We start from the raw sequence: 13,092 nt of genomic DNA, 5'->3' as shown, positions 1-13,092 counted from the left end.
GGCAAAGAGGGATCCGAGTTAGCACCCAAAAAACACCCACAGCGGTGCAGGAGCAGCTAGGTGCAGGGTGCTGTTTTGGCGTCGGGTGCCCTGTTGTTTTCAATTGGGATTCTCCGGTTGCAACAATGACTGCAGGCTCGGGGACGAAGATCTTCTGGAGGTGACCACCGGTAGGAGAGGTAAGATGGGATGCCTGGGGATGCTGGGACATCATCGGTTGGACCAGGGGCATCTTTAGGCGTTGGGTTTTGTTACCAGTTCCGGTCACAGTCGGGGGGAGGTAAGGGGGGGGGGGGGGGGGGGAGGTGGGTTGGTCCTCCAGAAAGAGGCTTCAGGCTTGGCTTGGAGATTCGAGTCAGCTCAGAAATCACCAGATCTCAGGATCGCCAGGGAGACCTCCTTGTGGTGTTGGGCCACTCGAACTCTGGCCATAGGCGACGGGTGCAGAGTGGTGCAGACTCACGGTTTTGGCTGGAGTCTGAGTCTGTTGGTGAGCAAATACGGTGGTCACCGGGGACAAAGTCTTTCTTGCGGAAGGCAGGGCTGGTCCTCAGGGTTCTTGAGGTTGCTGGCTGCAGGACACACCGGGATTTCGCTATAGCAGGTTCGAGGTGGGGACAGGCCGGTAGGGCTGGGGCCAAGTCAGTGGGTGTTGTCCTCCTCTTTGTTGCAGCACGGCTCTTTTGTACTTCTTCTCTTCTTCTTGGTCGGTTCTTGTCTGAGGAGATAAGGTTCAGGGCTGCCCCTAAATACTAAATTTAGGGGTGTTACAGGTAAGTAAAGGTTGGGACCTATGGGTCCCTTCCTTAGTGGGTACACTCCTTATTATGCCACCCTCCAGTGAGAAGGCGGCATATGGCCCACTCTGGTTGGCTGGGTCCCCCCATCTATAAGATGGCGGAGACAGAGTTGTGCTTCACCTCGTCTCCCCCACCTGAGGGGTGGGGTTGGCAAAGGTGGGCACACCTCCCTTCCTCACTTTGTTTTCCTGCTGATTCTCCTGCCCAAAGTGGGGGTATGAACCAGTGAGAGCAAGTTGCTAGAAGCAGCACAGGGCTGGCATAGCTCACAAAGGCTGCAAGACTTTGAGGCCTCCCCTTCGTGGACCCTGTCCATCCTGGGGAAGGAGGCTTGGCACCTCATCCCAGGATGTGCATTGTTTCAGACCCCCGAAAGCAGCAGGCTCTCGACCCAGTGGTCCAGAAATGTCAGCCTAGGCACTACTGTTAGGTCGTTTTTCAGGGGGCATCTCTTTGATGCCCTCTGAGTGCATTTTTCATTAAATCCCACACTGGCATCAGTGTGGGTTTAATGTGCTGATAAGTTTAATACCAAACTTCTCAGTTTTCAGTAAAGCCATTATGGTACTGTGGAGTTCATAATGACAAACTCCCAGCACCAAATACTCTTAATGGCATGACTTCACTTGCAATGTCTAAGAATTGACATAGACACTGTAGGGGTACAGGGCTCATGCAACTGTACCCTCACCATTGGTATAGTGCACCCAGCTAGAGGGGTGGCTGACATATGCCAGGGCATAGCACACAGGGATGTGTGCCATGTCGACTCTTCACTTTGTTCTGCACCAAAACACGCAGCCTGCACAGGCGCTCTGCGTGTTTAAAGGTACATGGCCTCTAAGGGTGGCACAATAAGTGCTGCAGCCCTTAGATACCTTCCCTGGAAACAGTGCCCTTGGTACCTGTGGTACCATTTACAAGGGACTGACCTGTGGCCAAAGAGTGCCGATTGGGTTTTGAACATAGGCACTGGGTACCTGTTAGGCAGGAACCAAGGGCACACTCAGTCGTCAAAGTACATCAGCGGTTTAGCAAAAAGTGTAGGCAACCATGCAAATAGAGGGCACTTTCTCACACATAATGGTTTCACTGAAACCTATGGTGTTTGGTATTAAATACCTCATATTAATAAACCCACACAGATTCCAGTGATGGATGTATTATTATATGCACCCAGAGGCTACCTTAGAGGTACCCCATAACCTACCAGCTCCGACAGGTGTTTACACCTGCTCCAGCAGGACGGCTAATAAATTAGCATGTCAAAGCAGGGTGCTTCAAATAGCACACTGCCTTTGATATGCAAGGTTGGCTTCCTCCAGGCCTGGAGGATGCCACTCCCTGCCCTGAGACCCATTTGTCACCAGGTCAGGTAGGAAATTATCTATGTTGGAGGCTTGTTGCACTGTCAGGCTGGACATACCTCTAGGGTGTGCAGCCTGAAGTGAACACGAAAATTAGAATTCCACCCTCTTGTGTGTGGTGGAATTAGGAATTATGGGACAGAGAAATGCCCACTCCCCACAGGAAGTGGTCATCTAGGGAGTGTGGTGACCCCAGGGCTAAGAAGCCCATTAGCTACTTCACATCACTCCTGTTAATGCCCCTAAAGTGAGCATTTAGATGGCCCACTGACACGGGGAAATAGGATTTGAACACTGGGAACCAAGGAAGAAAGAAGAAGGACTGAAGAGAGCGAGAACTGAAGACATGCTCCAAAGACTGGCGCCAAACCCTGCCAGGCTGCTTGCACTTCACTCACAGCGGGGACAGACTTCACCAAACACTGGACACCCTCCCCAAAACCCTTGGAGGTCTGCCCAGCCCCTCATCAACAGGGAAAGATCTCCCCTGGAGTAGAAGAGATGCTCCCCAGCGTCTGCAGGCACCGCAAAGCATTTGACAGTCCACTGTGTTGCTGGTCATCGGGTCCACTGAATAAGCAGCACAACAGAAGAAATGTCTTTGTGCTCCAGGAGGTCTCCTTGCCAAGTCTGGAGACGCCAGAACCTCCAGGAACAGCCCAGCACCAATACCCTGGGTATCGGGGCAGCTGAGCAAACAAGGCTTGTTAGTGGTCCAGTCTGGACTCCAAAACAAAGAAAGACCTACTGCTGAGATACGTCAGGATCCACCAGGCCAGCACTGAGGGTGGCCCTGCCGCCCTGTTTCTTTTCTCCACCAGTTCCAAGACCCAGAGCCCCTAACCAACCATGACCTGAAATCTCAAAGTAACCCTGCACCCACACTCCACAGCCTGAGTCCAAGGGAGGTGACCCTGCAAACATGGACCTGAGACCATCAGGAGCAGATTTCACTCTTGGGTTTAGCCTGCAGCCTCTTTCTGCAGGGACCAATATAAGCAAGAGCCTTTAACAGTGTGATCCTGCCGGACAAAGCCCCACTGCACTAAGCCCCCCAGCCCAAGTGGACCGACGTTGTCCCTGTGTGCCTAAGACCTAAGCCCCCTGTGGGTTCACACAGACTGGCCTCCCAGTCCCCACTTGCAGCCCCTTTTCAACAGGACCCTTTCCCATTGACAATAACGGGGCATCCAATGCTGTGCACCTGGAAACCCAAGAGCAGACTGATATAACCTATTGATGCTGCCTTGGACTAGTTATTCATGCATAGCAAAAACGAAACCTTATTAGGTCTGCTTAAAAGTCATGTTTTAGGATGTGCTGGAAATTGGCAGGAAAAAGAACTAGCAAGGAGATGTTCTGTAAGTCATGTATAAAAAAAATACTTTGGCCAAAAGCAAGCACAGTTCATATTCATTCAGTGAACAGGAGCCACACATCTGTAAAATATCTCCATCCCAACAATATAGGAAGTCACTGCAGCGTTTAGGTTGATTACATGTTCTGGTAGAGCCCAAAGTCTATTTGTCTAAAACAACAAACAATGCATAAAACCCAGTGTCTACTGGAGGCAATTGGCTGCGTCTTAGCAAACCATCAAAATGAGACCCGCTGAAATAGGAAACGGTGTCAAGAAACTCACCTTTTGCTGTCTGCGTAACTGTAATCTCACTGTCTACAAGATTGACGTACACATCATAAAGATCCGGCCGATTACTCACATCGGAGTCTGTGAATCCTGCCACGTATCCTGCATAGAAGGAACAACATGTACTGTAATGTGGAATGTAGGGTATAAATGTAGACATTCCTGTATTTTGATAGCTGAAACGCTTTGTAAAAAGTACAGAAGGTGCAACTCCCACACAAACACTTGCATGTTGGTGCACACAAGCACAGGATTATCAGCATAGGCATTGCGAAATATGTATGTTTCAAGATAGCATATCTATTAGAATGGTGTCTTCCCTTTCTTCAGCCTAGCTTTTCCCTCATTGGGTGGCTACTCTTTTGTCAGAGTTTAGTCGTTATAAAACATTGAATATTAGCCGGTGCTCATTGCTTTAGAACTGAACTCCTTTTGAAACTAGTACTGCTATTTGTTATCTTATTGATGCCATCATCTATTCATATTGTGATTTGTTGCACCAAACAGATCTTGGTGGCTACTTCCACAGGCAAGGGGCTTCCATTTACACTGTGTTCCCTCATGATAGATGAGATGCTGTGTGAGAGTTAATCCAGTTTGTCTAATGAAGTCGATAAAAAAAACATTTCCAGTGACTGCGAGCACGCTTGCATTTGAGCAGAAGAAAAGCCTGCCTTTTGCAGAGTCTAATATCGGACGAACTCCCGTATAATTTGGGAGTCCCCATTTGAATAGTTCCGGTCCATGCTCCGCAGCCTTTGTGCAAGAATTACACACTGTTAAAAGTGTGCACGTGGCGCTTTAAAGCTATGGTAGAACGAGCCCATTGACATATAGAATCAACGAACTGGAGCAGCTGCTCCTACTCCAAGAATCAGAATATTCCGATCATTTGTTTGAAGCCCTGACGAGAGTCCCAGTACTGTCCAGCCTGGGTCTTGAAACGCGTTGGCATTTCGAGAGGCATTTAGTTAAATCTAAAGCGTTTAGTGTTGGATGTATTAAAGATTAATTCATTATTTCCAACACTTTGTGATATTTTTGCTGAAATAACAAATTTAGTCCATAAAATTGGACACTTGTCATAAATACTTTTGTGTTTTTCACAGATGATGCAAGCTTTAAATGTTTTCTGTATTTGTTTCATGTTTGTATTCATTTAGTGATTTTGTCGTTTGTTGTAACTTGTTGCAAATAATTCTTATTTTGATTTATGTTCAATTTGGTTTTTGACTGTGAATTGTGTTATTTATATGTGATGGTTTCTGTGTCAATTTGAGAAATATGTGTTTTTTTTCCAGTCTTTTCAAAATGTTTTTGATCAGTTTAAAGACTACTTTAAAAAAAATTCTATTCGGACAGATAAAAGAATAGTCTGCCCATTACTCCATAAATAGTAGGAGTGTAGGCTAGTACGGAGCCAGGTGTTCGTGTTGTATTTTGAATAGCCCTACCTGGCACCTGGCACCGGTCCTTTGGGCTTAACCCCTATCGTTGTTAGTAACTTTCTAAAAGAGGCATTTTCAGACCTACCATTTAAAAACCAACTTCACTAAAAGATGTGTTTTTAAATTGTGAGTCCAGAGACACCACACTCCAATTAACTATCATCTCCCAATTGGAAGACACACTTGTAAAATGCTACAAGGCAGCTCCAATGCTAACCTATGGGAGGGATAGGCCTAGCTTTAGTGAAAAACGAATTTAGCAGTTTCTCACTAACAGGACATGTAAAATTCAAAAGTACATGTACCAATTTTAGATACACTGCACCCTGCCCATGGAGCTACATAGAACCTACTTTAGGGGTGACTTACATGTACTACAAGGTAAGGTTTGAGCCTGGCAAGTAGGTGTCCTTGCCAGGTCGACATGACAGTTACAACTGTGCACACAGGCTCTGTAGTGGCAGGCCAGACACATGTTTGCAGGGCTACTCATGTGGGTGGCACAATCAGTGCTGCATGCTCACTTGTAGCATTTGAGTTACAGGTCCTGGGTACACAATAGTGCACTGGACTAGGGATTTAGTAGTAAATCAAATATGCCAATCATGGAGAAACCAAATGCCAATACATTTTAGACACAAAGCATATACACTTATATCTCTGGTCAGGTGGTAAAGTGCCCAGAGTCCCAAAACCAGTGAAAACTAAGCTGGTGCAAGGTCTAACAGTGTGAATGTGTACATTGGGCAAGAAAAGAATGTGGTCACTTTTCCAGTAGCATGCTGCACATTTTTGTTTTCTCAATGCAAAACCTCAATAAAAAGAATTATAAAATAAAAAGAATTAGAAAATAAAAAAGTGCAGTCACTCGCAGTCAAGTAATCTAATGGTGTAAGTGTGCTGAACCTGTGTCCCAAGCTCTGTACTGAGGTGGGTGGAAGCAAAACATGAATGACACTACAGCAGGCTAATAGATGAAGAGGGATGAATGAAAGCCTCTGTAAGTAAATATATATAGTACACATAATTTTATGAAAAGTACTTGTATCTTTCTAGTAGTTCCCGCCTACAAACTTAACACTTATTCCATGATATTTCTAATTGTTCAAGGTAGCAGGCTGCAGGTTATAAGCATGTTTTCCTTTTGTATTCCACCTCACAATCTAGTTTGGTGATTTGCCAGGTATCCTTTTCTGACCTAATAATAACTGCTCAATGCTTGCATTCATCATCTTACAGGTCTCATTTTCAACTGCTTTCCCAGGTTAGGGACACACAAGCTCATCTGGGAAGAGGATGTAGCCTTACAGCTAGAGCGGCCGACCTCGAAGCTGAGAACCGGGTTCGAGTCTCGGCAACAACGCTCGACATCCTGCGATTCTGGACAAATCCCTTAATTTCTGACATATAACCCCCCCAAACAGTACAAATATACAGAGCCCACCCCCATCCTCCTCCATTATTCAATTAATGCAGCTTGCAGTCCCAGACATTACCCCTTCACCTGTACAATCCTTCAAGGCTTCCGTCTCCTCTTCTGTCAGATGTACATAAGGATGCAAAATGGACCAGTCCTGTCGGTGCCATGCTAATGCAGGTAGGACCCTTGAAAAACAGGGATAGGAAAACAAACCTATTACACACATCACACTTCAAGGCACAGCTAGTTTTGTACTTACACAAAAGGGGGCGAGATGAGAGAAGTTCAATCACTTAAATTGTAAGAATAAAAAGGCAACAGACACTGCATACAAATTTAGTGCAGAGGTAATATTTGGTATCAACAAACCATGTTTTGTGCCAGTATTGCAATTACTGGATTAGTAATTGCTCACTAGATTTCCCTACTTCTCCATGCCTTGAACTCCCATTGTGCACGTGTCCCCAGCTCCTACAAAGCAGGGATTCTTTTAAGTTCTCTGCAAGGCCACCAAGCCAAAAAGAAAACCCTTAGTACTTTGTCTGCAAATCTCATTGATGAGCCTGGATTTAGCATAAGACAGGCTAATGAAAAGTAAGGACCACTAGTGCCTTTGTGATTGGTCTTGCTAGCCCAAATATGCTCCACACAACAGCATGCAGTACCTGGTGAACTCCTGCAGGGCTTCTATTCGTGGGTGGTAAACAACCACTCTCTTCTTCAGCATCAGTGCTGTATACAATATAACCGTCTCCATGCCAAACTGGGAAACAACATCTGAAATAAAGCGTTTTAAGTCATCCTCACTTCAAATGTTATTTCCACCAATGCAAGAAATAGTCAACATACTATTTAACAATTCTAGACCATTTGAAATTACTTTCTTTGCTCTATTGCGCATAGTTGGTGTAAAGAATACAGATCGCACCCCCTTGAGCAGACACACTGCAACAATCAGAAACCCTAGATTGCACAGGATAGAGTCAGCGTATTTACCTTTAATGGAGCCAGCAAGGTAGGCCTTTTTAGCGTCATAATCGGCACTGAGAAAGGACCCGTTTTCTTCGCTCTGACAGGCTCCCTTTATGAGCACAGATATATAGCTTTCCATCATCTTTACCGGACTTCCGTGCTTCAAGTACATCCTACAAGAGGAAAATTGCTAAAATATCAAATGGAATTGTAAAGGCACAGTTAGGTTCAACTATAATAAGACTTGTTTTTAGCCTGACTGCAAAAATCAAAGAAAGAATCCAATGGATTAACTTCAACTACTCAATGTTGTGTATTACAGACCTGCACAGAATCCTGGTGAAGGCTCCATATTTCTCAGGGTTGAAATCTTTGGCTGTCAGAACAATCCAAAAATGAGTCACCTGCCGCAAACAGAAATCCAATATTACAATATGTTATCTCAAAATATACTGGAAGTAATTCAGTAAATAATAGAAGACAAAAAAAGCGTTACAACGAAAGAAATGCAAAAGAGTACACTTTCTGATAGTTAGCTGTCAGCCCCATGCAGAGGTGAGTTAGTGAATTGTCACATCACCTCAATGGAGATCCTCCTAATTAGAGACAGCAAATATTTTTGCCAGGATCTTGCAATTTCAAAGTAATTTTCCTGGCCCCAACCAACCTGCCTGCTTCTTGTCTGCATGGTAAGAACTAATGGTGTGATATCAAAGTGGGTCCTTGGACCTTTATCCTCAAGCCAAGCCCACTCTCTAAAGAACTCACTCCTATAGACCATTAAGTCCGTTAACAAACTTGCTCAGGCCCACAATCAACTTACAAGGCCATGTGTTCACCATATGGGAACAAGATCCCCCAACGTCCGCATACCAATCAATTAATTTTACACTCATAACATGCAATGGCTTGGACTAGATTTCATATGTGTGAGTAAGGAGTATAAGAAATGCAATGCAGAGGTTATTTAATTGCCTCCATCCTAGAATGGATATTTGTTGTTTAAGTTCAATTGGTGCTTTCCAGTGAAGAGAACCCCTTCTACTAGTTGTTCCTCTAGGAATTATTTTCCACAGTTAACCTCAAATCCAGTAAACTGCAGTCACCATGGAATTTGGAAGTGGTCTTCAAAACTATGGTTAACCTTTCTTTTTAAGGATGATGCAATAAGTATTCAGCTTATTTTAAATTACTTTTAAACATGACATATTTAGATATTCTTATTTTTTTCTTTATACCGGTTTGTATAGAACAATTTCCTCTGACTGATTTCTCAAGGGCAATTCATTGCTTACTGGACAGTAAGGGAATCAGAATGTCAGAGCATATCAATATTTCAAAGGGAAATCTTGCAATAGTATTCTCCTAGTCTGGAATCAAACTTGGAAATGCACCAAATCCTCATCTCAACCCATGAAGCTATTATCTTATCTTGATTTAATGCCACATTTAATGAAACAAAGTATAATAAAAAAAACACTCATGTCATTTTCTGTCAATATTCCTGAATATTTACGTCACTGTCCACCTGCACACATCTCCCTCTGCTTCCTTTGTGCAACTTCATATCAACATCTCAATTCCCCTTGCAAACATTTCTCACAGCTTTCCTGTGTCGTCATGCAAACTTCTCTGCTTTTCATACACCTTATCTCAGTCACAGCTTAAGAGTGTGCGCTCTTACGCACATGTGTACCTGCAGTATAAATTGCAAACCGTGTCAGCCAAACCCATGTTGAAAGCAGACTCTGGTGACGCGTCTCTTGACCCCAGCCATTCCTCACTCCATGATCCTTTTCTACACTATTCATTTGGAAATACAGGCATTGATGGAAAATTGTTGTTAAATAACAAAATGGATTTACTGGACCTATTCATGGGCTGACAGTAATTTATGCATGTAAAGATTTATACTTAGATACAGGTTTAAAGACCTACTCCTTTCCTTTTGTGTGCATAGATGTGGCTCATATTGACAAACTACAGGGATCAGAATAACTATACTAAAACAACAGTAAATATTTAATGCTAATATACGGTTTTATTTGTGCTCTTACTACTGTACACTTTTCACACAGATTTTATTAACTTTACAAATAGGATATGGAATTCAAATAATGGTATAAAACATATGCTTTACTCAATTAATTCTTCCTGTACCGAAATATGAAAAATAAACTAACAAGAGAATCTGTGGAAAAGTTCCAAAACGTGCAAATTTTGCAAAATCCTAAACGTTTAAAAGTAAAAAAAACCTCACACAGATTGTGGCTGTCCCAATACATTTATAAGCATGCCGTACACTTCCAAGAAAATGGTCCTCTCAACAAGAGCCTTATGCTTGGAGGATTCACAGTGGAACATCACTGCAGTGATCAGGAGAAAGGACTATAGAGCTAGCAAAAGCCTGTGAAGTATGCGTTTTCAAGATTATTCCGTAAGTGAATCATCTTATCACACTATGCAACTCAGGAGAGACCAAATGAGAGCTAGTATGATAATCTTAAATGCTGATACAAGACAGACAAAACACACAGTCATTGGTAGTGGGAAAGCCACCTCAAGGAAATCCATTTGTCACCACTAATGATTACACAGACCAAAAACTCTAGCAGTGCTTCTCCTGTCTAATATTTCAGTTCTCCTTTGATGAATGTCACTACAGCATATCTTATTTTTTTCTTTCTCAAAACTATATATAATCTTTATTGTGTATGGTTAGTTAAAACCTTGACAATATACAATGTGATAAAAATCAATTCATGTTAAAAAAATAGACATCTTGAGATGGTATATAGTCCGGATAAAAATGAATAAATACATAATTGGGGAAAAAATATTTTCGAAAACTGCCATCTGTAAAGCATTTTCAAAAGCATTCAAAGACATGTCCCTACTTACTAAGACGAGGAAGCAGTGGAAAAGAAACAGAAGCAGGCATTGCACACAGCTTTGCCGTGAACATTCCAAAAGAATTAAGGGAATACCTCCAAACAGAACTTTGCAGAGGGGTAGTTTGCTACCTGTTGTTGGAAATACAAATACTTTTCGGATAAAGAATAAGTTGTTCTTAATCGGAAGTTATGTAACCCACAAATGATTGGGGAAACATCCAGTAGACCCCACTATGACCTATACCTCAAAAGATAGCAATTCTCTTGAGAAAAGGAGAAATGCCAATGGTCTCCCACCCCTCCCCCGCCGAGTTATGCTCCAAAATGTCAGTGTGACAGGAGACGGACAAAACTGTCAGTAAGCCGCACCCTGTAACCTGAAATTAGTAAGGACACACAATGATAGTTGATAGTTCTCATTGTATGATTATTCATTACCCACTATTCGTCTGCAAGCCATGTGCATTAGGATGACTACGTTTTATATACAGCTCAGCAATAGTTACAAAATTAGGGAAAATATTAAACAAGCCCCAACCGTATTACAACACACACCCCTCACCTTTTAGTGTAAGCTATAACCAGCTGCCGTGAGAAGTGAAGACCTAAATGGCTCATGTCACGCATTCCCTCCCTTAACAATGGTAATACTTTGTGTTACATACATGATTCAATTATAATTTTCAGTAATCACTACATTGGATTTCCTATTCCTCATATGAGCTACATTACAGGGTACACTGGAATCATCAGCAAAAGTAAAAAAATCAGCATCTGCAAAGTAAACTTTTATAAAACACAAAATCGGTCTTGTTGAGTACCGAGTTAATCAAATCACATAATAACACTAATATGGCTGATGGGCAAACCACTGTTGATGGGATTCCAGCAGGTTCAGTTCTTTCAGTATTTATCCCATATCAACCTGTGGTAATTTATAGGCATGTCCAGTATTTGGGCTTAAGAACCATATTTTGAAAGCTACCTGGGTAAAGCAAACTACGGCCTTTTGCCTAAAGGTAAAAAAAGAAAAGTATCAAAAAGATTAAAGTCAATATAGCTGTACCATCAAGATTCCTCACTAACAAATCAACCTCAGTCAATTGCCCATGATTGTCCTTCCATACCATCTTATACAGATATGTTCACAAGGGGTAATAATGGGGACAAACCTGATGAAACCGATAAATAATCTATGAACGACAAACAAATCTTAGATGATGAGGAAACTGCTAGTGCTGAAATAAATCCAACATTACATAGCAACCGGAATGAAAAGTGGGAGCCTCTAGAGAAGAATCTCAAGACGCTATATTTAAATGTTTATTCATTTCAGGGAAAAAGCAAATACAATTTGTCCCATGACTTGATCCAAAATTGTAGATTTCTTTTGTAAAATACCAGGTTTATCGTTGAACTCTTTTGATATCGATTTAATGGGTCCTGTAAATGTTTTTGTGCAAAAAGCCAAAGCAACGTTCTGCTCTTCGTTGGTAAAGTTAATAGTTGATGGGCCTGGGGCAGAAAGACTGACTTGATGTCTGAAATTGAGATTCAAATTTATCAAGGTTTTGTTCTGTTTAAAGCAACCATATGAGTTTGGTTCCTAGCCAGGTGATTTTTCTGGAATATCTTTGTAGGATTTATGTAAAAGACAATAGGCATCCCCAAGTGAGACAAAAAGAAAGTGGCCCTTAAACTTCAAAAGTAATAGATCTGATTTCCAATATGTGTGTCAACGTAGTGCCATTCAACTTTAGAAGCCTCACAGAACCCACTTCTAGGTAAAAAAAAAAAAAAAAAGATATTGGACACTTCAGGAGTCTAGTTATAATAAAAGGAGCACTGTGAGTGACTTAACTAGAAGGTCTTACTCTCCTGCCTTGGAATGTTTAAGGGTTTAAACCAGTACCTTGTTGCTTAAACCAAAGAAATTCAAAAAATTAAAACCTACAATCGATCCTTCTCAGGTATTGCCCCGAGAATCTGGAACTCCCTACCTACGGAAACTAGACTGATTCCATCAACAGTGTCTTTCAAAATGGAAATACCCAATGCATTGCGGGACCATTCCCTTCCTCAGGGGTAACTCTCATTGGATTAAACTTTGATTAGTATTGGAATACAAACATAATAAAATGGTTGAAGTTCGTACATACTACTGACTGTCCATCTTGCTTAGGTACCGGACGTGGTTCATTTTGGCGACATGTCTAAAGATCCCACGGAGAATTATCTTGCAGGGATAAAGAAAAGAAAAAACTCCATGGATTTTTCATAGTAAACTTCCTCAGGCCTAGTTTGACAAAAAATGCTTCAAACTGACCTAGAATATATAAAGTGCAACGATTATTTAAAGGTGTTAGGTAGAAACACTGCTCATAAAGCTCATCTCTTGATTTTTTGAATGGAATATGTAGCCTGTTGAGAGGGAAGAAAACTTTATTTGCAGAACAACTGGGGAACAACGTGTGAAGCAATTAATTCAGAGGATATCGAAACGTTTTGGCGATTAGTCAATTTGGCTTCAACTGGGGATTCAT

The 13,092-nt window shown here is 42.2% G+C and overlaps 1 protein-coding gene across 2 annotated transcripts in view; it reads right to left on the bottom strand.

Annotated features, from left to right (window-relative positions):
* Positions 1-13,092, bottom strand: part of DENND10 (DENN domain containing 10) — a 109,013-nt gene that overhangs the window by 36,944 nt on the left and 58,977 nt on the right. For both annotated transcript variants that reach the window (XM_078643911.1, XM_078643912.1), the window contains 5 exons: positions 7,980-8,059; positions 7,680-7,828; positions 7,349-7,460; positions 6,768-6,868; positions 3,810-3,917 (listed from right to left, as the gene is read on the bottom strand). In XM_078643911.1, the coding sequence (XP_078500037.1) occupies positions 3,810-3,917; positions 6,768-6,868; positions 7,349-7,460; positions 7,680-7,828; positions 7,980-8,059 (550 nt within the window). The remainder of the gene's footprint in view (positions 1-3,809; positions 3,918-6,767; positions 6,869-7,348; positions 7,461-7,679; positions 7,829-7,979; positions 8,060-13,092) is intronic.

Source organism: Lissotriton helveticus, chromosome 5_1, assembly GCF_964261635.1.
Source record: "Lissotriton helveticus chromosome 5_1, aLisHel1.1, whole genome shotgun sequence".
Lineage (NCBI taxonomy): Eukaryota > Metazoa > Chordata > Amphibia > Caudata > Salamandridae > Lissotriton > Lissotriton helveticus.
This window is presented reverse-complemented; position numbering and strand designations above follow the sequence as displayed.